The sequence below is a fragment of the Nomascus leucogenys genome, chromosome 10, assembly GCF_006542625.1.
Source record: "Nomascus leucogenys isolate Asia chromosome 10, Asia_NLE_v1, whole genome shotgun sequence".
Classification (NCBI taxonomy): Eukaryota; Metazoa; Chordata; class Mammalia; order Primates; family Hylobatidae; genus Nomascus; species Nomascus leucogenys.
Window position 1 is genome coordinate 44,412,336 of NC_044390.1, and position 27,476 is coordinate 44,439,811.

The following is a 27,476-nucleotide window of genomic DNA, read 5'->3' on the forward strand; positions in this document are numbered from 1 at the left end:
TTGCAAAATGTCAGAAGAAAATTTTCAGGAACGAAAAATGAAATTCAAGGACACAAAGGAACAAGGTAGAAACCACAGATTGTGGTTGCATTCAGCCTTGCTGAGGTACACGTGCTTTCTAATCACACAGAAAACCTTTAAAACTACCGCCTGACTTTTGCTGAAAGAGATACCAGAAGGCAAAAAAAAAAAAAAAAAAATTCAAGTTTTTAATCTTTGTATCCAGGAAACCTTATCAGCAAAGAAGGGTAAATATGAATATATGCATTTAAATCTGCTTGAAAACAAGGCATGCAATGCATCGGTGTAGCGTGGAGAGCAGCAGGTAGGTGAATGCACAAAGGCTGGGGTGTGGAAGGCTGGACATGCCTCCCAGCTCTTAGGGAAGGCAGCTGGGGCTACCGCAGCCTGGGGCCCTGACTTTAACAACATGTCAAATGTCACACTGTCCTTGTAAAAAAGAGCAGCTTAATCCCTAAACACTGTTGGTTTCATACTGAAACTTCAATCTCTACTCCTTTTAGGAGCTAAAGATAGGAAAGCATAAAACATTTTCTATTACTAAAAATTAGAATTCTAAAAAAAACTTTCCCACTGAACTTGCTAAGCCACTGAAGTACTTAAAATGGAGTTGAGGGTGAGAATTCGGGAGAAAAGAATGAGGGCAACTGTGCTGAGGCGAGGCCCAGTGGTTACTCCAGTGAAAAGCAGCTGCAGTGGAGCACCACCTGCATCCACAAACTTCACACGGTGCCCATACACAGCTGGGGCTCGATGAACATCTGCTGAACTATATTAATAAGTGCACAACTTCAGATGTGAAATAACTTTATAAATTAGTTAAGGCTTTAAGAGTCTTCACAGGAATCCAATCCCTTGGGTATGACCCTTCTCATGTTAAGTGTCACCCTCAAGTAATGCCCTTTATTTTCCCTTGAGGATATCTCTTCAGCCCATAAAAAAGAAAAGAACCAACTCCCACTGAGGCAACCACATCTTTCAATTTACCCTCAAAGCAGAGAAGCCCTCTGACAATACTTGGAAAGCCTGAATCTCCGAGCGGAAGCCGTGTCCAGGAGCACAACGTGATGCTTCGTGTGGAGTGTGGCTTACTCCAGCAGCAAGGACACGGGGCGGGACACTTCCAGGTGTGTGAGTGATGAAGAGGACGGATAAGCTTCTTTTTAACACTTCATGTAAGGGGTGCCCTGTGCCAAAATGGAGGGTCACTTGAGGTGTCCCCAGGGTTTCCACAGGCCACTATTTCTCTAGTTGTGATTCATCCCAAGGACAGCCATCCCTCCCCTAATGGAGGCTGTGCCCCTGTCCAATAGATGCCGTGATGACTGCATGGGCAGAAGACAGACATTTGAGTGTGTCTGCTTTGACTGTTTGGGAACAGGGCAGAGAGGAAGACAGGCTAGGGAGGACAGAGGCAGCCCTCAAGGACAGTGCTGGTTCTCTGCGAGGCGTCTTGGGACTCTTTCAGACACAGCCCATGCGTCTGAAAGAGTCCTTAAGCCACAGCCTTTTCTCCAGCACAACTCATACTTGCTAATAATATGGATACCGTGTGACTAATCAAAGCAGTGAGGTGAAACTTGAAGGTCATATTTTATGTTTCAAAAACAGAAGAAATCAGGGCAGATTAAAAGAATATTAAGGCAGTCACTTGCGTTTGGAATCCACACCTACAGGCCAGTGTGGATTTGAGTGTTGATTTAAACAAACATATCTGATGTCTACACAGACTTTATTTTGGCATACATTCATCACCACTTACGCTTATTTTGCAAACATGCCAAGCAACTAGTTTTACAAAAACATTATTTAGATTTGAAGAACCTTAGGGGAAAAAGCTGAGACTAGATCACAATAGAAAAAATTTTTTGGAACAAGGCAAATCCTTCAGTTGCTGAGAATAAAAAAAAAAAAAAAAAAAAAAAAGCCAAAAGAGTATGTCTACTACAAAAGCAGTACAGGGAGAGGAGCTGTTAGCAAAAGGAGGGTCTGAGGAGTGAACATCACCTCCCAAACGAGGGAAATAGGACACTTGTATTCTCTTCTTTACACCTGGAATCATCTCTCATCCATAGTTTTTCAGAGCCAGAAATGTTATTTTAATTTTCTGTGGGGAAAAGCATAAAAATAAAGGCACTACAAATAAATATATCCAGTCTGAGACTGCCAAAGATAACCTGGGGCTCTGCTAGAATACATTTTTAATGACTTTATGATTAATTCCTGAAAGACTGGGGTGTTTATGGTGCTAATCTAAGGAGATCCGGAAGACCCACCACCTTCAGCATGCTACCAGAAAGCAGGGGTCCTCAGCATTAATTTCAACAGCACCGTTCTGAAAATAGAAAATATCAGCCTCAACTTCAGATGTACGTCATAAATTTCCAGCTGACTATAGTTAATGCAAAAGTAATTAGCTTTCCTTTACACGAATAACTCTCTTTCCTTGTACATAATAAATACTGAAGGAATTATTTACTCTGTAATCGTCTGGCATGATTTAAAATTAAATAAAGCACGGCTTAGTGCTCTCAGCACTAGAAAGATGTGAAAAACTATACTCACTGCATCTAGTCAAACCCAGCCCGACATTAGGACCAAAGCCATGTGTATGTTTTAGATAAAAATCTCTATGAGATCCATGCGTTGCTCTAGGGAGGCCTCGGCTATCAAGCACTGACCATCTCTGCAGACACGCAGGGCTGACCTGTACTGGTGAGTAAGCATTAGCCATGGGACACAGACAATCCAGCCAATGCTTTCCGAAGGCACCACATGTGATGCACAGCCTCTATTCACATGTGAATAATTACACTGCTGCTTTCTGGTTAAAAGTAGGGAAATACAGTGTTCCAGGGCATAGGAATGGTGCTCTGGGTAGAAAAGTTTATTTTTGCTGGTGGGAGGCAGGTTTTGTTAATAAAGCTTTGAAACACACAAATTTCATTCTGATGCTGAATGCTGAGGCCAAACAACAAAGTGCCGGCAGAAATAAGAGCCAATAGGACACTAAAGCATTATGAGAGTCAAGATGGAAAGTTCCAGGTTTTGTATCGAAAATTTTCTCTGGTTCTAGGCTTTGGCAATATGACGAGTTAACATGAAATCTGCACTGAGCTGTCATGAGCCTCTACTTAACTGGAGTTTACAGTGTAATTTAAAAAACGAGGAAAGAATATTTTCTTTCCTTTTTTTTTTTGAGAGTGAGTCTTGCTCTGTCACCCAGGATGAAGTGTAGTAGCGCGACCTTGGCTCACTGCAACCTCTACCTCCCGAGTTCAAGTGATTTTCCTGCCTCAGCCTCCTGAGTAGCTAGGAGGCACCTGCCACCATGCCTGGCTAACTTTTGTATTTTTAGTAGAGACAGACGGGGTTTCATTATGTTGGCCAGGCTAGTCTTGAACTCCTGACCTCAGGTGATCAGCCCACCTCAGCCTCCCAAAGTGCTGGGATTACAGGCGTGAGCCATTGTGCCTGGCCAGAGATAATACTTTCAAGTGTCACCATTAGTAGAAAATCAGAATGGTATAAAAATGAAAATAATAAAGATAAAATTGGCAGAGACATAAAATTTTAAGTTTCAACAGATATTATAAATAAACTTCTATTGCTATTTCTGTCAGTGGTTTGAAATTTATTTATTGAATCTGTTTTCCTCTCCAAATGGGTATTTTCCTTTCTTCATGAGATATAGCTGGAGAGAATATTTCTTAAATAGAAAGATGTTATTTTCAAATACAGAGTTTTAAAGAAAAATGTAGTAAGGACGAATGTTTCTTCGTAACTAGATTCAGAAACAAACAAAAAACCCCCAAAACGAAATGTGGTCTATAGTGACTCTTAAAAGGCACTTAAAATTTTAAAAGTTAAAAAAAATCCTCTTACTTAATCCAGTTCATCAGCTCCACTGTATCTGGATCATAGAATTCTCTCAACTCGGAGAGTTCATCCATCATTCCTGGCCAGAACTGAAATTAAAAACAAAACAAAAGAAAAACAAAATCCACCCCTATACCCACAACTATCACTAAGATTAAATGAAAAAAAGATAAACTGCATATAATGTGTGAACTAAATAAACATGGCAACTGGAATATACAACTATTTCACCTCTGCAGCAACCCTCCTAATACAAGGGAACTAGCGTCTGGGAAGTTTCTGAAATTATCTTCAGCTGAAGCTAATTAGGATGCGAGGTATCGCCAACTTTAAAAAATGAGCTTTTTATCTTGCTCCAATAAAAATGCTATTGTATGTGATGTTAATACCCAGCAAAACATTATTTTGACATGACAAGAATGCCAACCATGAGAAAGCTCACAATCCATTAGGAATATGTAATTAACTAATACCATGCAATTTACCCCTAAAAGTAGAACGTATCCTGTAGAAGACAGAGCCGTTTTACTGCTGCAAAAATGCTTTAGAATACGGCATTGTTTTATCCTCACAATAACCCACAACATGGATGACGCAACAGACAGCATCACCCATTGGGATTTATTTTTCATTTAGAAGTGTGGAAACTGCGGCTCAGAGAGGTATCTGACTTGACCAAGTCACAAGTGGCAGAGCTACAACCTGGACCCTGGCTCCAAATCCAGCCCCCTTTTCATTTCATAATAGCATGATTGTATTTTTGTACTAGAAATCTGGTCAAATGGTTTGACATATATTAATATAATTGCTGGTACAATGAGAGAGAAGAATATTTAAATGTAGGGCTCTCCAGGAATATCTGGTACATCTGGCTATATTTATAGCACTTGGTACCTCCTGGTCAACTTGAGTACTTAAGGTTTTCTAAACAAAATGTAAAAATTACTCTCTGAATTACCCACTTATCTAATATCTTAAGTCCATTTAATTCAACAATTAACTAAATCTTAAATTAATTGTTTTTATCAAATGACAGTTGACTAAAAAGACTTGATCATATCTATATACATCCTAAGGTCAAAGGTAGAATTTGCTTCACATATTAGCATAGAAGACCAATGACAATGTATGTATGCTCCACTGATGTAGAAAATATAATACTTTTATTTAAGAACCACTAGTAGAATCAAAGCAGCACCTGATTGATCTCTGGCTGTGTTTGAGACCTATCACTGTTTTTTTGGTCATCTCATCTTTAGCCATTTTTACTGCTCATTCAAATCTTGTCTCCTGGGTGGGTGAATCAGGAAAATTGCTAGTGATGGGAAATCAGGTGTCAGGACTTCTGGTTCTAGTTTTTGGAAGAGATGTAGTAAAAATTACTGATTAAATGACGCCTTTGTAATATTTCAATGATCTATTTTTCCTTATTAATTTGATAACCAATAGAATACCAACTTTTTAATGAAATGGTCTAATTCTTATAGTATAAACATATTTGAAATCTGTGAACTCAATGAATATTAGATATTTTTCTAGTTTGAAAGTTACTGTTATTAATTCTGAAAATGTTAAAAGCTAGTGAGAATTTTGTGGCAAACTCCTTTAACAATATGAAAGTGCTGAATTAACTGCCATTTTTACCAATCAGCAGTAGAGATTTCAGCAATCCAATTAAGTTAATCAAGACCAACGTACTAATTTGACTAAAGTCTTGACTTCGGAGTGCAGGCTAGTACATGCTTTTTTCCCTTTTAATAGGCTTATACTCTAGAGAGATACACCAAAATTGGTAGTATGAACAAGAAATTTTGAAACCCTAACTACAATTGCAATGTAAAACTGAAATCAGGCTTTGAAATATATGAATTCACATTACTTACAGGTAAGTCTATAGGAGTTGGAATAGTTGGAAAACAGATTCGGTTTCAGGGTAACCCCTCATACCCATAACATCTTAATTTTCTGTGATTTTATATAAGTTTTGTGGAGATGAAATATCTGAACTATTTTATACATTGAAAGCTGAATGCATTAGGATTTCTCCTAAAGTCCTGCATCAAGAGAGACTAGGCCAACAGTCTTTTGGAGGATTCCTCAGGATACTAACTCCCTTATTCAGGGAAAATCTGCAAGGATTTCCTGGAGATTACGGCTTCTTTAGCCGTCCCGGTTCTTCTATAGCAGTGGTTTTCAAGATGAGTAAGGGGAGACATTGTGCCCCTAGCCCCAGCCCCAGGGCGTTTGGCAATGTCTGGTGACATTTTTGGTTGCGGCCAGGTGAGAAGGTGCTTCAATGAGTGGGCAGAGGGTGAAGATGCCGCAGAGCAGACTACACACAGGACCGCCCCCGCCCCCAGCGGCAAAGAATTCTCTGGCCCAAGTGTCAATGTGCCACTGCTGAGAAACCCTGTGACCGCTACAACAGGGGGTTCTTACTTAAAACTGGGGGCTGGTTAAATGCATATTTCTGTACTGGACTCCCAGGCTTCTGATTCGGTAGGTCTGGAGTGGGACCCAAACACGTGCATGTTTACAGGATCCCAAGAGACGCTGATGCTGTTTATCTGAGGACCACGCTTCAAGAATCAATGCTCCCTAGGACAGTTTACTTCTTATACAATGTCCTTCCTCAATTTTATTACGAACAAAACACCTCAGTCCTCAAATAGCTTAAAAAACAGTGTGAAAGATGGTTACTGTTTGGTACATCTTCAGTGGTGAGAAAAACATTCATGAGCTTTATCTTTTCTGTGAGGAGGGTGCTTTAATCCTCAGAATCACTGTGTAAAGGTAAACTGACTGGACTCCTCAGTAACATATACTGTTTAATCCTTAATTGTCAGTGTCTAGATGTTTTTAGTAAGTTTCAGTTATTCACATTAGAGCAATAAAATTCCCGGAGGTGGGGAGGCATAAATCTATTTGTGTGTTTTTTAATATCTAGGAGTTAGCACAGAGTTTTGCTAATGGTAAATGTTTTGATAGGCTCATGACAACACATTTTTTTGAAATATTTACAATATAGTATTTAGCAATATTTTCTTTAGCCTGAAACCTTCGGTTCACAAAATCCTACATGAAAATATAAGCAAATAAACCCCAAAGCTGAGCTGCTCTAGCTGATCCTCTCTGTGGGAGGCCCCATCATCCCTGCTTTTAGCCACCCTCCCAAATCAGGGGTTCTACATGGTAGAGTTTGAAATCCATCGTTTTAACTTAAAGTAAAATTTAAAGGAAAAAAATATAAACTTAATATGTTAGGTTTTTTAAAAAGAGAGGGCAGAAGCTCAGTTGGATAAAACAGTCTGTGCTATCTGCCCTAGTGATGATTCAAGACTGCCAATGTCAAAGATGTGACAAAAACCCACAGTCAACCTGACCAATGATCATTGTCTCTGATAAGAAATTCTCTGAATTAAAGGACAGTTCATGCTGCTTCAGAAACTAGTCAAATGAGAATATGAAAAATTCAAATACTTCCTACTGATACTGAAGAACAGATTTTAAAAAGCCAAGCCTTAGGCTCTACTTATTTATGTGTCTAATTCTCCTATGAAGATAAGCATCTAATAAAATATGGAGCTTAAAGTAAGATATATTTAAAAATCTCTTAGTCTATATAAATCAGGTAATGGGAAAATAATTTTCCTACTTTCGTTTCAAAACAGGTCTGAAAACACCTTATTTTCAGAATTTGCATCAGTTGAATATTAAGAGTCTAAACCAAAATTAATTAGAATTATTAAATGCTATAGTAGTTTTCGCTATCATGTTTTTACTTGTTAAAACTATTTGGGAAAAAGATCCATTTTCCTATCAATGTCACCTTCAGTAAGAAGCTAAGGAGGTATTTATAACCTTCACAAACCACTCATTTGCCAAATAATACACAAAATATATTGAATCAAAGCAATTATTCTGCTAAATACATCAATGACAAGAATGAAGAAAATCGGTCTTACCTTATAGCATAGATACAGCAGTATTAATATCGGTACTGAATATCGCATTATACATATCTATACAAGAAAGACATTATTTAGATTACAAGTATTTTGAACTTTTTCTTTTTTGAGAGACAGGGTCTTGCTATGTTGCCTAGGCCGGCCTGGAATTCTTAGGCTCAAGTGATCTTCCTGTCTCAGCCTCCTGAGCAGCTAGGATTACAGGAGTGAGCCACTGTGCCCAGCTTTTTTAAACATTTTTGCCTTACAGTTTTGCTTTGTAAATATATGCCTTAAAAAAAAAATACCAGAAATATAATTTAATGGAGCACACGTCTCCAATATGCAGAATAACTGAGTCGATATTAGGATTCTAATCATTTGTAAGATATCTGCAGCTTCTACCATATTGCCACCTAGTGAATTTATGGAGTAGAACAATTCAAAACTGCCATTTATAGGCTATTGAATAATTGTCATACATATATGAATGATTATCTTTCTGAAATACATTATAATAACAACAGTTATAATTCCGGACAAGGGGATTATTGGTAATTGTAATTCCCCTTTTGTGCTTTTTTTTGTATTTCCAAATTCCATATAATTAACATATCTAACTTATAGTCTGAGAAAAAAGAAGTAATTTTTTAAAATAAGATTATTTTAAAATAATTCCGTATAAAATCTTAATATATCAATTATGTATTTTCAGCTTCAATTTCAGTATACATTTTATCTCATAGCTACTGAAAAACAAAAAAAGAAGTGGTATGAAAGAAATACTACAAGTCATAAAAGGAGATGGAAAAAGGGATGACACTGACCCTCTTTGGGTTATAAAGATGGACTGACTTCAGAAGTAACTCCCATATTTCAGGGCTACATAGGCCGAATGATGCGAACACGCACATGTGTGACGTCCAGAGGTACTTCATTCTGCAAGAACAGACACAGGCGCAAGTCAGAAGTACTAGTTGTATATAAACTTGGATTCTGAGATACCTATAAAGGCAGCTTTACAGTCTATGACGGCAAAATCTTACTTTATGCAGATGCCATTTGCCAAAGGGTTCGTTGTTTAACTCCACTGCCTTTTGAGGACTACGTTTTGAGTAAAACATAGAGGCATGTTTGTAATTAATTGTAAAAACTGATGATGAATATTTTATACTGAGAGAAGATAGTATATAAGGATGATTTTATGGGAACCAGGATCATTAATGAAGATGATTGTCACTTTCCAAATTATATTGCTAAGTAACATCAAGAGTGGTCAAATAAAAAGTAAACAAACAGGTAAGACAAAAGTACCTCATTGTACTCAATGCCAAGAATCCAAACAGAATGCTATGTATTAAGTTGTAGGCAGTTTCTGGTTTCAGGTCAACTGTGCCTTTTTCCATTTTACCCACGGATTGTTGATTTGTAGAATCACTGAGTAAAACAGCAACATACAAAATTGAAGCTGGAAACATAATTTTAGTTAGATCTTTGTAAAAGAAGAAGATACAAGAAATGTATGCCTTTATGTGTTCAGAAATTGATTATTTCCATAAGATGAAATGAATTTGCATTGATCAATTTTGAATTTATGAGGCTAAAGTGTAACAATATAAATGCATTAATAATGAGAAAAACTGAAATTTCACAGCAGCTTTGAAGTAAAAATTTAAAGTGCTTCAATTCTTTAAAAGAGAATGCAAAAAAAAAAAAAAAACCCAAACTTTTTTGGAATCGCTGAAATTGAAAGAGATCTTTAAAAGATGTTTTACCAGCTAAGTATTTTTCAAATTTTTACAAATAAGCAAAAGCAAAAAACACATCCATTAACTTGGAATTCAGTTCCTTTATGACCCCTCAAAAATCACGTTTTTAACCTACCAATACCTCCTGATATCCAAAAGATGACTTTTATCAAATACAGCTACATTAAAATTATATTACACCCAATAAAAGTAACAATAATTCCTTAACATCATCTAATACCCAGTTCATGTTCTATTTTCCGTTTGCATCAACTGCTTTTTTCAGGTTTCTCTGAATCAGGATCTAAGAACTGCATGTTACATTTCACTAATATATATCTTTAAATATCTTTTGATCTATAAAAGTATCTCCTTTTTTTAAGAAACAGGCCATTTGTTTGTGGAAGAACACAGAACATATGTCCTGAAGCTGTTCCCGTCTCCCGGGTGTGGCTCACAGTGGTGGTTATACGTTTCATGCTTCTTGTAAGCTTGTAATTAGATCTAGAGGTTTATTAGACACAAGTTCATTTTCTTGGCAAGAACACTTCACGGGGTTATGATGCACAGCAGTCCCCTCTCATCTGTGGATTCACTTTCAGTGGTTTATTACTGAGGAAACTGCTATCTGAAAATATTAAATGGAAAATTCCAGAAATAAACCATTCATAGTTTTGAATTACATGCTATTCTGTGTTGCATGATGAAATCTCTCCATCCTTGTCTGTCCCACCTAAGACTCAGATCATCATCCCTTGGTCCTGTGTTTCCACGCTGTATAGTCTACCCACCCACTCGAGACAGACAAGCAAATACATTCAGCTACTAAACTACTAATAAAGTAAGATACATTTAAATGTCCCTGTATTGTTTGTGTTCAAGCAGCCCTTATCTCACATAATTAAGGCCCCAAATTGCAAGAGAAGTGATGCTGGCATGTTGCTGTAATTGTTGTATTTTATTATTATTGTTAATCTCTTACCATGATTAATTTATAAATTAAACTTTATCACAGGGATATATGTAAGGGAAAAAACATAGTATAGAGAGGGTCTGAAACCATCCGAGGTTTCAGGCATCCACTGAGGGACTTCAAACATATTCCCACAGAAAAAGGGACGGCTCTATTCCACATTGCATTACACTAGGAAGCACATACTGCCTGGCTGTCTCCACTTCAGTGATGTTAAGACTGATCAGTGACTTTAGATATTGCACAATTTGTTGTTGAGGGGAAAAGAAAACAACAGTAAAGGCTACTAATTAAAGATGAAACTTTCATGAAGGTCTACTGATCCCTTCATACATACCCGATAGAACTGGGCACATATGATGCTTCTCTATGTAACTAGAGACCTTTTTTATTTCCCAGAAATCCTTTTTTTCCTACCATAGATACATAGGAAAATTAAAAGGATACTCTAAGGCAGTTCTCAGCATTGGTAATTCACCACTGGAATCTTTAAAGTAAATATTACAACCCAAACACTGGTTTCTATATAGGTACAAAAAGGATACCCCAAACAAGGAGAATATCCATAAACAGGGCAAGGTGTGAAAAGTAAATAAAAATAAAACAGACAAGGAGAGTATCTGCTCTTATCCTCTCTAGATACCTAAGAGAAGTCTGCAGCACCTCCCCCATAGCACAGCAAAGCTGGAAGGCACTGATTAATTCCATGAACACAGAACACCGTGCCCCTTTCAGATGTACCCCTCACACTAATGCAGATGTCTGCATAAAAGTTATAGTATCTGGCAGGGTGCAGTGGCTCATGCCTGTCATCCCAACACTTTGGCAGGCTGAGGCAGGCGGATCACTTGAGGTCAGGAGTTCAACACCAGCCTGGCCAACATGGTGAAACCCTGTCTCTACTAAAAACACAAAAATTAGCTAGGGGTGGTAGTGCGTGCCTGTAATCCCAGCTACTTAGGAGGCTGAGGCAGGAGAATTGCCTGAACCCGGAAGGCAGAGGTTACAGTGAGCCGAGATTGCACCACTGCACTCCAGCCCAGGCAAGAGTGAGACGCATTTCAAAAACAAAACAAAACAAGTCATAGTATCATCCTTCCTAGTACTAAAAAGGTAGAAATACTTTAAATACTTGGCACTGACAAAAGGCCCTTATTTAAAAGTTAATTCACATTTAGACACAGTCATGTGCCACATAACAACACTTTGGCCAACAACAGATCGCACATACCACAGTGGATTCGTAAGATTATAATGGAGCTGAAAAATTCCTATTGCCTAGTGACATCACAGCCATTATAATGTCATAGCACAATCACTTTGTTTTTTAAATAGATTTACTGTAGCCTAAGTGCACAGTGTTTATAAAGTCTACAATAGTGTATGGTAACATCCTAGGTCTTCACATTCACTCACAGGCTCACACAGAAAAACTTCCAGTCCTGCAAGCTCCATTTATGATAACTGCCCTATATAGGTATACAATTTTTAATCTTTTATACAGTATTTTTTAAAAATAGAGATAGGGTCTCACTCTATTACCCAGGGTAGAGTGCAACGGTGCAGTTATAGTTCACTGAAACCTCAAACGCCTGGGCTCAAGTGATCCTCCCGCCTTAGCCTCCCGACTTGTTAGCACTATAGGTTCGCACCATCGTGCCTGGCTAATTTTTCTTTTTTTTCGTAGAGATGGGGTCTTGCTATGTTGCCCAGGCTGGTCTAGAACTCCTAGCCTTAAGCAATCCTTCTCAACCTCCCAAAGCACTGGGATTACAGGCCCACCATACCTGGCCTTTATATTTTTACTGTACCTATTCTATGTTTAGATATATTTAGTTACACAAATACATACCATTGTGTTACAACTGCCTACAGTATTTAACATAGTAACTTGCTGTCCAGGTTTGCAGCCTAGATGCAGTAGGTTATACCACATAGCCTAGGTGTGTAGTAGGCCATACTATCTATGTTTGTGTAAGTACACTCTATGATAGTCGCACAATGATAAAATCGCCTAATATGCATTTCTCAGAACATATCCCCCTTGTTAAGTGACACATGACTGTACTATGATTCTTTAATTACTTTAATGTAGTGCTTTTCCTCTAATAAAGTCCTAATATCCCTATCTGGTAGATGAAGATGCTCTAAAATCTTTTATCTATGATCATATACCCAATCAGCCTCCAGAGATGGCTCACAGATTCACACAGAGAATGGCAGACATTTTCACAAAGATACTGCAGGCCCACTGAACTTCCTGCTTTGTATGCAGTCTAGAGTCCTGTCGACACTTGGTATGTCTGGAATAATACTAAATCATACTGTCCAGAATAATTTCCATCTATTTTCACAGGGCTAAATTTTATCTTGGGTTAGGTATAAAAAAGAACACTTCTCAAAGATAGTAAAATAGTTTATGGTCAATGAAATATTTTCATGGTTCAATGTTGCTTCATTCTTAATAATCATAAAACCTCTCAACTGCTCTGGACTCATTTTAATGACAGCTCTCTCGTGGCTGTGAATCACAGTTCACCAGCACATTAATTGGCAAGGTAACTACAGAAAAAGGGCTTCCTTGTGAGCTTCATTAAGTTTTCACAAATGACAGCAGCTTCAACTTCTTACACTTAATTTTCTTTCAGTTTAACATGAATAGTCAATGCAAAACTCCCCCAGCAGCTTGACGGGTAGATATTCTTACAAGTTTTTAAAAAGCCTTTATACTCTTAATTTTTTTCTTTCAGTAGATTAGTAGATATGCTAAGTTTTTTAAAATTGGCAGTTATTACTCAAAACTTTCAGTAGATACTAATAATCATGGTCCACTCCAACATTATGAGCCCTGAAGCAAGATGCAAGAAAACAAAGGAGCAATAATTAATTAACTCTTACATTTCAAGAAGAATACAAAAAAGCAGCTAGAGGAGGAAGGGAGAAAAACACAGGATGCTAATGATGGAAACACAACAGAAGCTTATGAGTCAACAGTGATAATGAAACCAGTTCACAATGGCTTGTACCTGCCGAAGTCGAGGCACCAGACACTATTTTAAGTGCTTTATGTTGTTTTTACTTATTTCTCTTTTTTGTTTTTTGTTTTTTTTTTTTTGAGATGGAGTCTCACTCTGTCGCCCAGGCTGGAGTGCAGTGGCGCAATCTCGACTCACTGCAAGCTCCGCCTCCCGGGTTCACGCCATTTTCCTGCCTCAGCCTCTCCGAGTAGCTGGGACTACAGGCGCCCACCACCACGCCCGGCTAATTTTTTGTATTTTTTAGTAGAGATGGGGTTTCACCATGGTCTCGATCTCCTGACCTCGTGATCCGCCCGCCTCGGCCTCCCAAAGTGCTGGGATTACAAGCGTGAGCCACCGCGCCCGGCCTACTTATTTCTCAAATATCCTGTAGAGTAAGTACTCTTAGTCTTCCCATTCTAAAGATAAGGAAATGGACACATCAAAAGGTTATGTAACTGGCTCAAGAATCACTTTGTTCGCAAGTGTGCAGGCCAAGACTTAAGCGCAGACCACATGCGATCTGATCATTACTCTGTTGTCTCTTAATTACTGGGAGTGTAGTCCACTCTAAACGAGGTATGTTCCCCCTTTAAGATGAATACTATTACTTGTGTCTGATATTCTGACTTTCAACTTTGCAATTTTTCTGCAAATGGAACAAGTTCATTAAAGGAGAGCATTAGATTTCTGAAATATACCATACCTGAGATTATGAAAGGCAACAACGAATGCTACAATCACTGTGATGGACAGAACGAATATGTAAGCATAAAAAAGCAGAGTATCTGAAAGCCTTCCAAATGTATTAAAAGGCAGGAGGCCAAAAGCTTCTTCACACAGATAGAGATTTGCATCAAAATCCCTAGGGAACAAATGGAAAGCAAAGTATTAAATTCAATACAAGACAAAGAAATGACATCGCATCTTTCCTCAAAGGGAGTCTGTAATTAATAGTTGAAGGCACAATGACAACTTAAGTTTTAAAGTCCCTGCTGATTTAATAGAAAATAGCAAACATAGATTTTCAATTCAGTTATACCTTGTTGCTCCAAGCCCAAATTTTGCCTTCAGAAATTTAAATATGTGTTCATCTGACTTCAGGTTAAGAATTTTCTATCAGGGAAAGAGAAAACAAAAATTGCTATTAGTCCTTTAGGCACGGTTTCCTGATAACTTCCCATGAATTTATATATTCAGTGTCCAATTTCACAGGAGCGTGTGGGTGTATAAAATCAGTAAATGTTCACAGTAGTTCTCAGAACTGAGGAATTCCAAAGCAGGGACTTCCAAACTCCTTCCAAACCCCACTCCCCTTTTTAGCATAATCCTTTATTCAAAAAACATCTTATACATAAGTTAAATATGCAAAATAGGTAAAAGATGAGATTTTTTTGTTTCAGGGAGAGGGAGAAGGCTGAGGCATAGTGCGCATAAGTTTTCAGACCAGAAAACTGACAAGACGATGATCTGAAACCTCAAATAGATACACCGCCCACAAGGCCTGTCTGGCTTTGGGGCTTTTGGTCTGTGGATATAATCGATCCAAGACTTATTCACTCAAAGACAATTCAAGACAGTTGTAACAGTGAAGGGGTGGACAGACAAATATGAGTGCTCATCATTAGTGATTACAATTTTAACTCATATAATTCTATTTTAAATTTGTGGCTTAAAAATCCATATATAATAACATAAATGGTGAAAAAATTTATTAGAAGAAAAATGAAGATAGGGAAAAAAGATGAAGCCACAATTGAGTTCAGTACACACAATATATTCATTAGAGATGAGCCACAAATCTGGTCTTTTGCATTCCAGCAGCAAACGCAAACAGGGAGGTCAATATATTTATGTTACTCACAGGTTTATAAGAGTAAAACAAAACAGTTGCTCAGAAGAGATGCTAACAGTCCTAGAACTGAGACTCAAAACAATTTTTTCCCATGGGTATAGCAAAAACAGCAAAGACTTTCAAGGAAAATTTTCTCTACTTCCTCTTGTTGTAGGTCACTGGCAAAACATCAAATGCAATTCAACAGATGTTATTCTTCGGGGAGTCAAAAAATGGTGGTCCAGGGATGCAGCTCTTTACTGGTTTAATCCAAGAACCAGTCACTGAATGTGTAGAGTGGGCCAATGCAGGAACTGTGTATCTTTGGCCACTCTTCCAGAAATGCTGGCTGCTCCACTCAAATAAGCTTTTTATGAAAAAAATTTTTTTAGTAGAGTTTAGGTTTTGCTGTTTCCCAGGATGGTTTTGAACTCCTAGCCTCAGGCGATCCTCCCACCTCAGCCTCCCAAAATGCTGGGATTACAGGCATAAGCCACCATAACCTGGCTTTGAATAAGCTTTTTAATTTTTAATTTTTGTGGGCATATAGATGTATATATTTATGGAGTACATCAGATATTTTGACACAGGCATATAGTGTGTAATAATTCCATCAGGATAAATGGGGTATTCATAAACTCAAAAAAAGCTTTTGGCTGAGTGCAGCAGCTCATGTCTGTAATCCTAGCACTGTGGGAGGCTGAAGTGGGAGGATACCTTGAGCCCAGGTGTTTGAGACCAGCCTGGGCAATGTGGAAGATTCCGTCTCTACAAAAATTGTGAAAATTGGCCAGGTGTGGTGGCACACACCTGTAGTCCCAGCTACTCAGGCTTAAGTGGAAGGATTGCTTGAGCCCAGGAGGTCAAGACTGCCGTAAGCCAAGATCGTGCCACTGTACTCCAGCCTGGGTGGCACAGTGAGATCCTGTCTCAAAAAAATAAAAAAAAGCAAAAAAAAAATTATAAATTTAAAAATAAATTATTGATAAGTACTGGACTGTATGGAGTTTAAGAACATACTGACAGCTGGGCATGGTGGCTCACGCCTATAATCCTTTGGGAGGCCAAGGCAGGTGGACTGCTTGAGCCTAGGAGTTTAAGACCAGCCTGGGCAACACAGCAAAACCTTGTCTCTACAAAAAATACAAAAATTAGCTGGTGTGGTGGTATACACCCATAGTCCCAGCTACTCAGGAGGCTGAGGTGGGAGGATCACCTAAGCCCAGGAGATCGAGGCTGCAGTGAGCCATGATCATACCAGTGCATTCCAGTCTGGGTGAGAGACCCTGCCCCCCCCAAAAAAAAAAAAAAAAAAAAAGAACATAGTGACATAGTGACTGGCTGAGTGAAGAATCTTTTTTTTCTTTGATAGTCAACAGATGTGAACAAGGACAACAGTTCTCTTGTGGAGAAGGAGCTTGTTTTGCAGATGCCTCTTATCCTGAGACCAACCTTCTAGGACAGGCAAAAGTATCCGAAGAGATCAATGTAGTTTTGCTCTAGCATAAAAACAAATGGGATATCGAGGTCCAAGAACTATACCTTTAATAAAGCCTACTGTGAAAAAAAATTAAAAAGCCAATAAAAACATTTAAAAAGCATGTTAAACTAAGCAGAGCCCCTGGGGCACTGTAAAAATCTTAGCAAAGCACCTACTGGACATAAAACCAATGGATGCCTACTTTACTAAATGAGTTGTTCTGTTAGGCTTGTTACATATAAGTCAGTTAAATGTCGGGAAAAATGAGCTCAACTCTTCTTTCCAGCAGAAAGTAGATGGTAAGGCCACTTTACTTATTAACTGAACTCAATTAAAAATCATGTCTTTTTTTTTTTAAGTACCACAGTATAGAAAGCTATGTGTATATTATGGTACTAAAAATAAAAATTTTAAATTTAGAGAAATATTTGTTTAGTGCTTTTTAAGTTAAGCTTTTAAAAGTTTCATTAACGAAAGGTGAGTAAGTTCAAGGTGGGACATAAGGGTACATAGAAATTAATGACTAAAATCAACAAAATAATCCTTGTTACTAAGACAAAGTTAAAACTGAGCCTGTTTGAAGTAAAACTGGTAACTCTTGAGTTATGTTAATACACTTTATAAAGCAAGAATTTATTTAAAATTAAAAGTTTCAAAGAAGTCAGGTGTGGTGGTGCACACTTGTAGTCCCAGCAACTTGGGAGGCTAAGGTGGGAGGGCCATTTGAGACCAGGTGTTCAAGGCCAGCCTGGGAAACGGCAAGACCCTGTCTCTAAAAAAATTAGTTTATTAAAAAAGAAAAAGAAAGTTTCAAAAATTATCTCCAATGCCGTAAGTTAATTAAAAATACATTAAATGTCATTTTATTAACTTACCTTAATTATGTTGTTGAGAAAAAGCGTCAAACATAAAACCATGAATAAATGTAACAAAAGTTTCCCAAGCCTATTAAGGAAGCTTCCAGTTTTCAGATTTTTCTAGAAATTAAAAGAGTTACGTTTTAATTCTTAAATTTTAATATAACTTCATGAACACTGAAGATGAGCTTACTTAAGGATTTAAAAACACTGGCTCATACAACATAAAGGGAAAATATATGTGGAAAATACAACCTACTCATTTTCATGAGGTTACACTGTCTTAATATTTGTGATTTTCTAGTAGTAAATGAATCACTTAATAATGAGCTTCATAAGATGAGGAAATGTGTCCCAGTCTTTTTTTTCCTAATTATTTTTTAAGACCTTAGCAACTGGAGGATTGGGGTCTGCCATTTGGAAGGTACTCAGGATACGCTGACTGAACAAACTGTTACATCTTTTTTTTTTTTTTTCTTTTTCTTTTGAGACGGAGTCTCACTCTGTTGCCCAGGCTGGAGGGCAGCAGAGCAATCTCGGCTCACTGCAAGCTCCGCCTCCTGGGTTCATGCCATTCTCCTGCCTCAGCCTCCGAGTAGCTGGGACTACAGGCGCCTGCCACAACGCCCAGCAAAGTTTTTGTATTATTAGTAGAGACGGGGTTTCACCATGTTAGCCAGGATGGTCTCAACCTCCTGACCTCGTGATCTGCCCGCCTCGGCCTCCCAAAGTGCTAGGATTACAGGTGTGAGCCACCATGCCCGGCCCTGTTACATCTTTTATCCATTAATTCCTACATCACAGGCATAGTTACAACTCAATTATGTAAAAGACCTATGGGTGTAAAAAGAAGTACATTGTGCCTTTTGACATATAATAGTTTTCTCGTAATCTTCAGATAATTTTATACATTGTTAAATATAATAATATCTTAACAGTTCAAATATGAGTAATATTTATTTATAATTAAGGTTAAAAGGATGACTGTGAACTGTTGTTTTTGACAGTCAACTAAAAGCCTTTGTCCATAACAATTCTCACTCAAAAGACTAATAAGAAAAATGATTTCTTCTTCTCAAAGTGGAAAACAAAATGGCTTCTTGACACAGAAGTTTCTAGCATATGTGAAACAGGAAGTTATAATTTTAGGCAAAAACAAATTACTCATATCTTATGTAAATATAAGAAATTTAATTATATAAATAAAGCTAAAAGAGCAAGTCATTGTTTTCAAACATGATTTGACAATACCCTAGGAAATATCCCATTATTTCTAAAGTTATTTATTTGGATTCTCAAAATTCTCAAAACGGTTAATTTTAATTCACCTAAAAATAACTAGTACGGTATGGAAGGATGGGGAAAACAGTAGCATTACTACATCAAATAACAACAGGGTATCCACCAACGTGAAGGACTGTGATGAACATGCTCCCAACACAAGCACGAGACTCTTCTCGCTCCTGAGTTTACACACATAAAAATTAATAACTTTTCTCTTTTACTTCAACTTTAAATCAGTGGCATTCAACCAAGCATCTTTGGCTGGTCCCCACATTGAAGTTAAGGTTCCAATTATCTAAGAAATAACTTTCAAAACAAAAGGATGACCTCAGAAAGCTTGAAACAGAAATGCTACCACATGCACAAGAAAAAGCACACAATGCCACGTGCGCTTTTTAGTGCAAATCAGGTCGTAAATTTCCCTTCGTATGCTGTATGAAAATAAGGTTCAATAAACCACACAATTAAAAAAAAGTTTACTTTGATAAAGGACAAAAAAAAGACGTACCTGAAGTTTTCTTGCAATGAATACTGAAAGGTTAAAACTGATGAGCAGCGATCCAAGAATCATGGAATTAAAAAACTGAAGAATGCAGACCAGGAGTAAACTTGTTATCTGTATTCCATACAGCCATGTGGCCTGCAAGAACCAAAGATTAGATGAGTACAAACATTTTACCAAGAGATCATCACATGTTGACATGTTGGTCATGAGGTGGATACACCTCAGCTTACAAATAACGCAGAAAACACACGTAGATTCAAGAAACACAATCTATGCTGGGCGCGGTGGCTCACATCTGTAATCTCAGCACTCTGGGAGGCCGAGGCGGGTGGGATCACCTGAGGTCAGGAGTTCACGACCAGCCTGGCCAACATGGTGAAACCCCATCTCTATTAAAAATACAAAAAAAAAAAAAAAAAAAAAAAAAATTAGCCAGGCGTGGTGGCTCGTGCCTGTGATCCCAGCTACTTTGGAGGCTGAGACAGGAGAATCGCTTGAACCCGGGAGGCAGAGGCTGCAGTGAGCCGAGAATGCGCCACTACACTCCAGCCTGGGCGACACAGTGAGACTCCAAAAAAAGAAACACAGTCTAAAAAAGGAAACTAAATCATACACATACCAACTGTTTATTTACCTTTTAATAACAGAAATCTTCTAACATTAATTAAAAGCGAAGTAAAGAGGGATGATATGAAGTAGAGGAAGTAAACAACAGCATAAATGTATTTATTCCTGGGAATTGGCAAGGGCCATTTATAATCTTCAGTTTTCTTTTCAATGACTTCAGTTACAATAAGTGCTTTACTGTGTTATTTCCTAGTTTTCCATACTCTATACTTTAGGACTGTATCATTCCTTGCTTTGTCTGTGTAAGTGTGTGCCCAGATCCCCTGATTAGACTGCAAACCCCTCCTGCTGCATGACCTTGTCCTCTTTGACCTCACAGCTTCACAGAAGGCAGCACAGTACAGTGGGCAATGACATCAGCTCTGGCACCAACAGCACCTGTACTGCAGTTCCAATTCTGGTGCAAACCAGCTATATGACCTAAATGGTTCATCGTGAACAAGAGATGATGATACCTTCCTCAGCGTTGATGCAGGGTCTCACAGAAGAACCAGATGTGGTAATGGATGAAAATGCCTGGTGGCCAAGCACGGTGGCTGATCCTGTAATCCCAACACCTTGGGAAGTTGGGACAGGAGGATCGCTTGAGCCCAGTTCAAGACCAGCCTGGGCAACATAGCGAGACCGTGTCTCTATAAAAATAAAACACTAGCCAGGTGTAGTGGTGCAAGCCTGTAGTCCCAGTTACTCAGGAGGCTGAGGTGGGAGGATCGCTTGAGTCCAGGAGGTTGAGGCTGCAGTAAGCTATGAGCGCTCCACTCCACTCCAGTCTGGGCAACAGAGCAAGACCTGGTCTCTAAAAAAAGCGGGGAGGGGTGGGTGGGCAGGAAATGCCTGGCACATAATGAGCACTAAGGATTAACTCTTGACGTAATGAAACTTGTTGATAGGTTGATACCAAAAGAAGCAAAACACAACTAACTTGAATACATGAAACATGCCACAAAGAAAAAAAGGCAGTCCCTAATAAAGAGTGGACACTTATTCTGTTAGTTTTCTTCTTCTCTTTCAAATTAGACAATGCCATACTCATTCTGACAAGTGAAAAATACCAATTTTATTTAGCAGCAAATCCGATTTTCCCCATGGTTTTGTTCTCTTAACCTCAAGGGAAACAAACCTATTGATAGAAGCATTGAAAAGCGAGGCTTGCAGCAGTTCAGTGCTTTTGCTTAGTGTCAATGGGAACTCAAGGAAATGGATGCTGATGATCTTTAGGATCATGAAGATAATGTATCTTACTCTAGGAGAGTTAGACACTTCAGAAAAACACAAAAAAGAAATAGCAATCCATAGGTGGGCTCGAGTCAAAATCCAGCACCATTACCTAAAGAAATAATATTGATTTCACAGCAGTATATAGCATTTCATATACAGGATTGTACATCCTTTACATCCTACCATATCATTTTCTCACATCAGTGACTATTCTGTGAAAACTTAAATTTTAAATGTATTATGTAACATTCCACCATATGCCATAATTAGTTTGCCACTGGACCATTTAGGTGTTTCTGGCTTTTTATTAACATTGTGAACATCTCTTTAAAAAATTTTTTCAGGTCTGATTCTCAGAATTCCTAATCGATTTATCTGATTAGTTACGTATTTTGTTCACTGCTGTATCCCCAGTACCTTAAAAATACACACTAGAAGAGTGGCACTTAATAAACATTGGAGGAATGGATGAATAAAAACATTTCCTTAGGGATAGATTCCTGAGTGCAATTACTGGTTAGAGAAGGAAGAGTTTTTCCTTCTTAGCAGTTTTATTAGTTGATATAATTCATATACCATCAAATTCACCCATTTAAAGTGTACATTTCATGATTTTTGGTATATTCACAGAGTTGTGCAACTCTCACCTCAGTCTAATTTTATGACATTCTCATCACTTCGAAAGAAACCCATATCCACTAGCCATCACTCTCCATCATCCCCTACCCCCAGCCCCGGCAACCACTGATGTACGGTTCTCTACAGATTTGCATATTCTGGACATTTCACAGAAATGGAATAAAGTGCAGTCTTTTTTGGCTGTCTTCTCTTACTCAGCATGGTGTTCTCAAGTTTCATCCATGTTGCACCATGTATCAACATTCTTTTTTATTGCTGAACACTATTTATTGCATGGCTGGACTACATTGTTTATGGAAGGGATATGGGCATTTGGGTGGTTTCCACTTTGTAGCTATGAATCACACTGCTATGAACATTCATATACAAACATTTTTGCATGGATATGTTTTCATTTCTCTTGGGTATGTATCTAGGAGTGGGATTGCTAAATCATATGGTAACTCTATATTTAAAATCAAGAAATGCTGAGGAAATGCTGTTTTTCAAAGTGACTACACCATCTTATAATCCCATCATCATCAATGTATGAGAGTTCTAATTTCTCCACATCTGTGACATTTGTCTCTGTTTTTTAATTTTAGCCATCCAAGTGGGTGTAAAGTGGTATCTGCTTGTGGTTTTCATTTGCATTTCTCTGATAGCTAATGATGCTGAGCATCTTTTCATGTGTTTATTGGACATTTATGTATCTTACCTGGAGAAATATCTACCCAAATCCTTTGCTATTTTATCATTGACAGAGTTATAAGAGTTCTTCATATATTCTGGAAGTTCCTGATGAGATATATGATTGCAAATATTCTCTCGTTCTACGGGTTGTCTTTTTACTTTCTTAATAAGCACACTTTTGAGTACAACAGTTTTAATTTTAATGAAGTCCAATTAATCTGCTTTTGTAAAAGTCACTTGTGCTTTTGGTATTGTATCTAAGGTTTGTGCTACTCCAAGGTCAGGAAGAGTTATTACTAGGTTTTCTTCTAAAAGTTTTGGTTTTAGCTCTTACACCTAGGTCTGTGATTCACTTTGAGTTAGTGTGTACAGTGAGAGGAAGGGGCTCAACTTCATTCTTTTGCATGTCGATATCAGTTATTCCTGCACCATTTGTTGAAAACACCATTAATTCTCCATTTAGTTATCTTCACACCTTTGTTGAAAATTAATTGACCATTTCTTGTGAGGGTTTATCTCTCTCAATTCTATTCCATGGGTTTATGTCAATCCTTCTGCTAGTATCACACTGTCCTGATTACTATAGCTTTGTAGTAAGTTTTGTAATTGGAAAGTGTGAGTCTTCCAACTTTACTCTTCTTTTTCAAGATTGTTTTAGCTATTCTGGGTCCCCTGAATTTCCATATGAATTTCAGGATTAGCTTGTCAATTTCTGCAAAAACTCCTCCTGGGATTCTGAGAGGGAATGTGTTGAATCTGTACATCCATTTGGGGAGCACTGCCATCTTAACAACAGTAAGTCTTCCAATCCAAGAACATGCATTATCTTTCCAATCCAGGCGTTTAAAACTTTCAACAGTGCTTTGTGGTGTTTTGTAAAGCACAAGTTGTCACTTTGTGTTACATTTGTACCTATGCATTTGACTCTTTTTGATGCTCTTCTTTCTAGGAAGTGTTTGTGTCCTTTGTTCCCTTTTCTCATTGGTTTATAAATGGTTTTCTCATGGATTTGTAGGAACTCTTTAAGGATACTGACTCATTTACAAATGCTTTTTTTCCAAAAACATCTTTCTGTTTGCCTTTATTTGTGGGTGTTTTTTGATGTTTACAGTTCGTTTTATATCAAGTAAGCCTATTTCTAGAAAAAGGGGCAGTTTCTGTAACAACAAGATTATGTATAGTTTTATATACATTCAAAAGAAAAATTGCTGATGAACAGCCAAATGTAAAACTGAGCAGTACTGTGTATTAGGAAGTCCTGGATTATCAGTGGTATACTGGATATTCTTTCCCGGTTCTATTAGTACAGTACAGTATAGAAACAAGGCAGCAAGAATACAGTTGACCCCTGAACACCACAAGTCCAATTATACATAGATTTTCTTCTGCCTCTGCTACTCTTGAGACAGCAAGACCAACCCCTCCTGTACCTCCTCCTCGGCCTACTCAATGTGAAGACGATGAGGATAAAGACCTTTGTGATGATCCACTTCCACTTAATAAACAGTAAGTATATTTTCTCTTCCTTTGGATTTAATTAACATTTCCCTTTCTCTAGCTTACTTTATTGTAAGAATATAGTACATAATGCATCACATACAAAATATGTGTTAATCAACTATGTTATTGGTAAGGCTTCTGGTCAACAGTAGGCTACTAGTGATTGAGTTTTTGGGGAGTCAAAAATTGTGTGCAGATTTTCAACTGCTGGGGGGAGACATTGGCACCAGTAGCCCCTGTGTTGTTCAAGGGTCAACTGTATATCCTTTCTGTGTAGAGTAACTAGTTGTCTTCAATGGATCGTGTTCATGCTCCTCATCACCATTCATAATAACCACAGTATCTGTTTAACATTAATAAAATAGCAAGCATTGTTCCATATGACCCACATATGACTTATTCAAACTTAGGCAGCCTGGTTGTAGAGTCTGTGTTCTTAACCACTATGCTATACTGGCTACCATATAAATAGTTCCACAGAGGCTCAAAACTTTGTTTTATACATTTTATTTGTGTAAATTTAAGGGATATAAGTATGGTTTCGTTACATGTATATAGCATATACTGATGAAGTCTGGGCTTTTCGTGTATCTATCACTCAATGTGAATTCTATCCATTAAGCACTCAACACCCATTCACCTGCTACTCTTCCTGAGATCAGAACTTTGGAATTCTGTTAAGATTGAAAAGTTTTTAATGTTCCAAGGCAATTATGGAGAAGGTTCGCAATTTTACTAATCTTTCAAAGAGCCAGCTCTATCTATCTATCTATCTATCTATCTATCTATCTATCTATCTATCTATGAATGAATGAGATGGAGTTTCACTCAATGAGAGCCCAGGCTGGGGTGCAATGGTGCAGTCTCAGCTCACTGCAACCTTCGCCTACTGGATTCAAGTGATTCTCCTGCTCAGCCTCCCAAGTAGCTGGGATTACAGGTACCCACCACCACGCTCAGCTAATTTTTCTATTTTTAGTAGAGACAGGGTTTCACCATGTTGCCCAGACTGGTCTCAAACTCCTGACCTCAGGTGATCCACCTGCCTCAGCCTCCCAAAGTGCTGGGATTATAGGCATGAGCCACTGTGCCCGACCAAGCTAGCTCTTTTTAATTAATTCTACTATTCATGTTTTCAATAGCATTGATTTCTGCTCTTTATTATTTTCTTCTCCTGGCTTGAATTTATTTTGCTCCCTTTTTTAAGGTGAGAGCTTGGATGACTGATTTCAGACTTTCTGTCTTTTTTATTTTTATTTTTGGACAGAGTCTCGCTCTGTCACCCAGGCTGGAGTGCAGTGGCGCGGTCTCAGCTCACTGCAAGCTCCACCTCCCGGGTTCACGCCATTCTCCTGCCTCAGCCTCTCCGAGTAGCTGGGACTACAGGCGCCCGCCACCACGCCCGGCTAATTTTTCGTATTTTTAGTAGAGACGGGGTTTCACCGTGGTCTCGATCTCCTGACCTCGTGATCCGCCCGCCTCAGCCTCCCAAAGTGCTGGGATTACAAGCGTGAGCCACCATGCCCGGCCTCTGCCTTTTTTAATATAAGCATTTCAGTGCTACACATTTTCTTCTTAATACTGCTTTGGATGTGTCCCACAAATTTAAATATGCTTCACTTTCATTTTCGTTGAGTTCAATGCTGTCCAAGGTTCCTCTTAGACTCTTTTTTAGTGTATATCTTTATATATTTTTAAAGTGGTTATTCTGGCTATTACTACTATAGATGTAATAGTGAGCTTAATTCCCAAGTATTGAAACATTTCCTGTTATCTTTCTGTATTGTTTTCAAATTTGAATCCATTGTAGTCAGAGATTATATTCTCTATAATCTTAATTCTTTTATGTTTGTTGTTGTTTTATGGCTCGGGAGATAGTCTATGTTGGTAAGTATTCTGTGAATGCTTGAAAAGAATGAGTATTCTGCTGTTACTGGGTGGAGTTTCTATAAATGATTATTAGATTCTGTCAGTTGAAGGTGTTGTTGGGTTCTATATCTCTGATGATTTTCTGTTTGGTGTTCTATCAATTGTCCAGAGAGAGGTGCTGAAGTCTCAAACTGCAATTGTGAATTTTTCTATTTCTCCTTTCAGTTGTCAGTTTTTGCTTCACACATGTTGCAGTACTGTGGTTTGGTGCAGGTACACTTAAGATTGCTATGTCTTCTCGGTACATTGAACCTTTTATCATTATATAATGTTCTGTTCTGTCCCTAGTAATTTTCTTTGCTCTGATATCTACTTTCTCTGATATTAACACAGCTATTCCTTTCTTTTGATTAATACTTGCATGTTGTATCTTTTTCCATCCTTTTACTTTCAATTTATCTATATTGTTGTGTTTGAAGTGTGTTTTAGACAACAGCTGGGTCATGCTTTTTAAATCCACCCTGCCATCTCTTTAATTAGTATATTTAGATCATTTACCTTTAATATAATTATTGCTATTTTAGTCTTAAATCTGCTCTTTTATTCTTTTTTGTTTGCTTGTTTCTAATTCTTGCTTTCTTCTTCCTGCCTTCCTGTAGGTTATCTGAACATTTTTAGAATTTCATTTTTATTTATGTGTACTGTTTTTTCATGTACTGCTTCGTATAGCTTTTTAAAGTGGTTATTCTGGCTATTACATTATGCATTAATAACTTCTTACAGACTAGAGGTATGGACATTTTGACTGTTTGAGTGAGGCATAGAACCCTAACCTCCATTTAAGTCTCATTACCCTTCCCATTTATATTGTTTTAAGTATTTCTTTTACATATAGATAACCACATAAGACAGTGTTATAATTTTTGCTTCAGCCATCAAATATAATTTTTTTTTTTTTTGAGATGAAGTTTCGCTCGTCTCCCAGGCTGGAGGGCAATGGCACAATCTCGGCTCACTGCAACCTCCGCCTCCTAGGTTCAAGCAATTCTCCAGCCTGGGAGTTCTCAAGCAATTCTCCTGAGTAGCAGGGATTACAGGCACCCATCACCACACCTGGCTAATTTTTGTATTTTTAGTAGAGATGGGGTTTCGCCATGTTGGCCAGGCTGGTCTCAAACTCCTGACCTCAGGTGATTCGCCTACCTCGTCCTCCCAAAGTGCTGGGATTATAGCTGTGAGCCACCACGCCCAGCCTCAAACATAATTTAGAAACTCAAGAGAATAAGAAAATTCTGTTATATTTATTCACATTTTTACTTTTTTCATTGCCTTGTCTTCTTTTCTGATGCTCTTAAATTCCTTCTCATTTCCTTTCTGTTTCAACAACTTCCTTTAGCCATTCTCTT

At 38.0% G+C, this 27,476-nt stretch overlaps 1 protein-coding gene across 3 annotated transcripts in view; it reads right to left on the reverse strand.

Annotated features, from left to right (window-relative positions):
* Positions 1–27,476, reverse strand: part of DPY19L3 (dpy-19 like C-mannosyltransferase 3) — an 82,028-nt gene that overhangs the window by 13,138 nt on the left and 41,414 nt on the right. For 2 of the 3 annotated variants that reach the window (XM_030820255.1, XM_003275049.3), the window contains exons 9-16: positions 19,549–19,680; positions 17,775–17,876; positions 14,628–14,701; positions 14,292–14,450; positions 9,162–9,284; positions 8,675–8,786; positions 7,866–7,922; positions 3,907–3,989 (exon numbers count right to left, since the gene is read on the reverse strand). In XM_030820255.1, coding sequence (XP_030676115.1) covers positions 3,907–3,989; positions 7,866–7,922; positions 8,675–8,786; positions 9,162–9,284; positions 14,292–14,450; positions 14,628–14,701; positions 17,775–17,876; positions 19,549–19,680 — 842 coding nt within the window. The remainder of the gene's footprint in view (positions 1–3,906; positions 3,990–7,865; positions 7,923–8,674; positions 8,787–9,161; positions 9,285–14,291; positions 14,451–14,627; positions 14,702–17,774; positions 17,877–19,548; positions 19,681–27,476) is intronic. The other variant, XM_030820256.1, reaches the window with a different exon arrangement.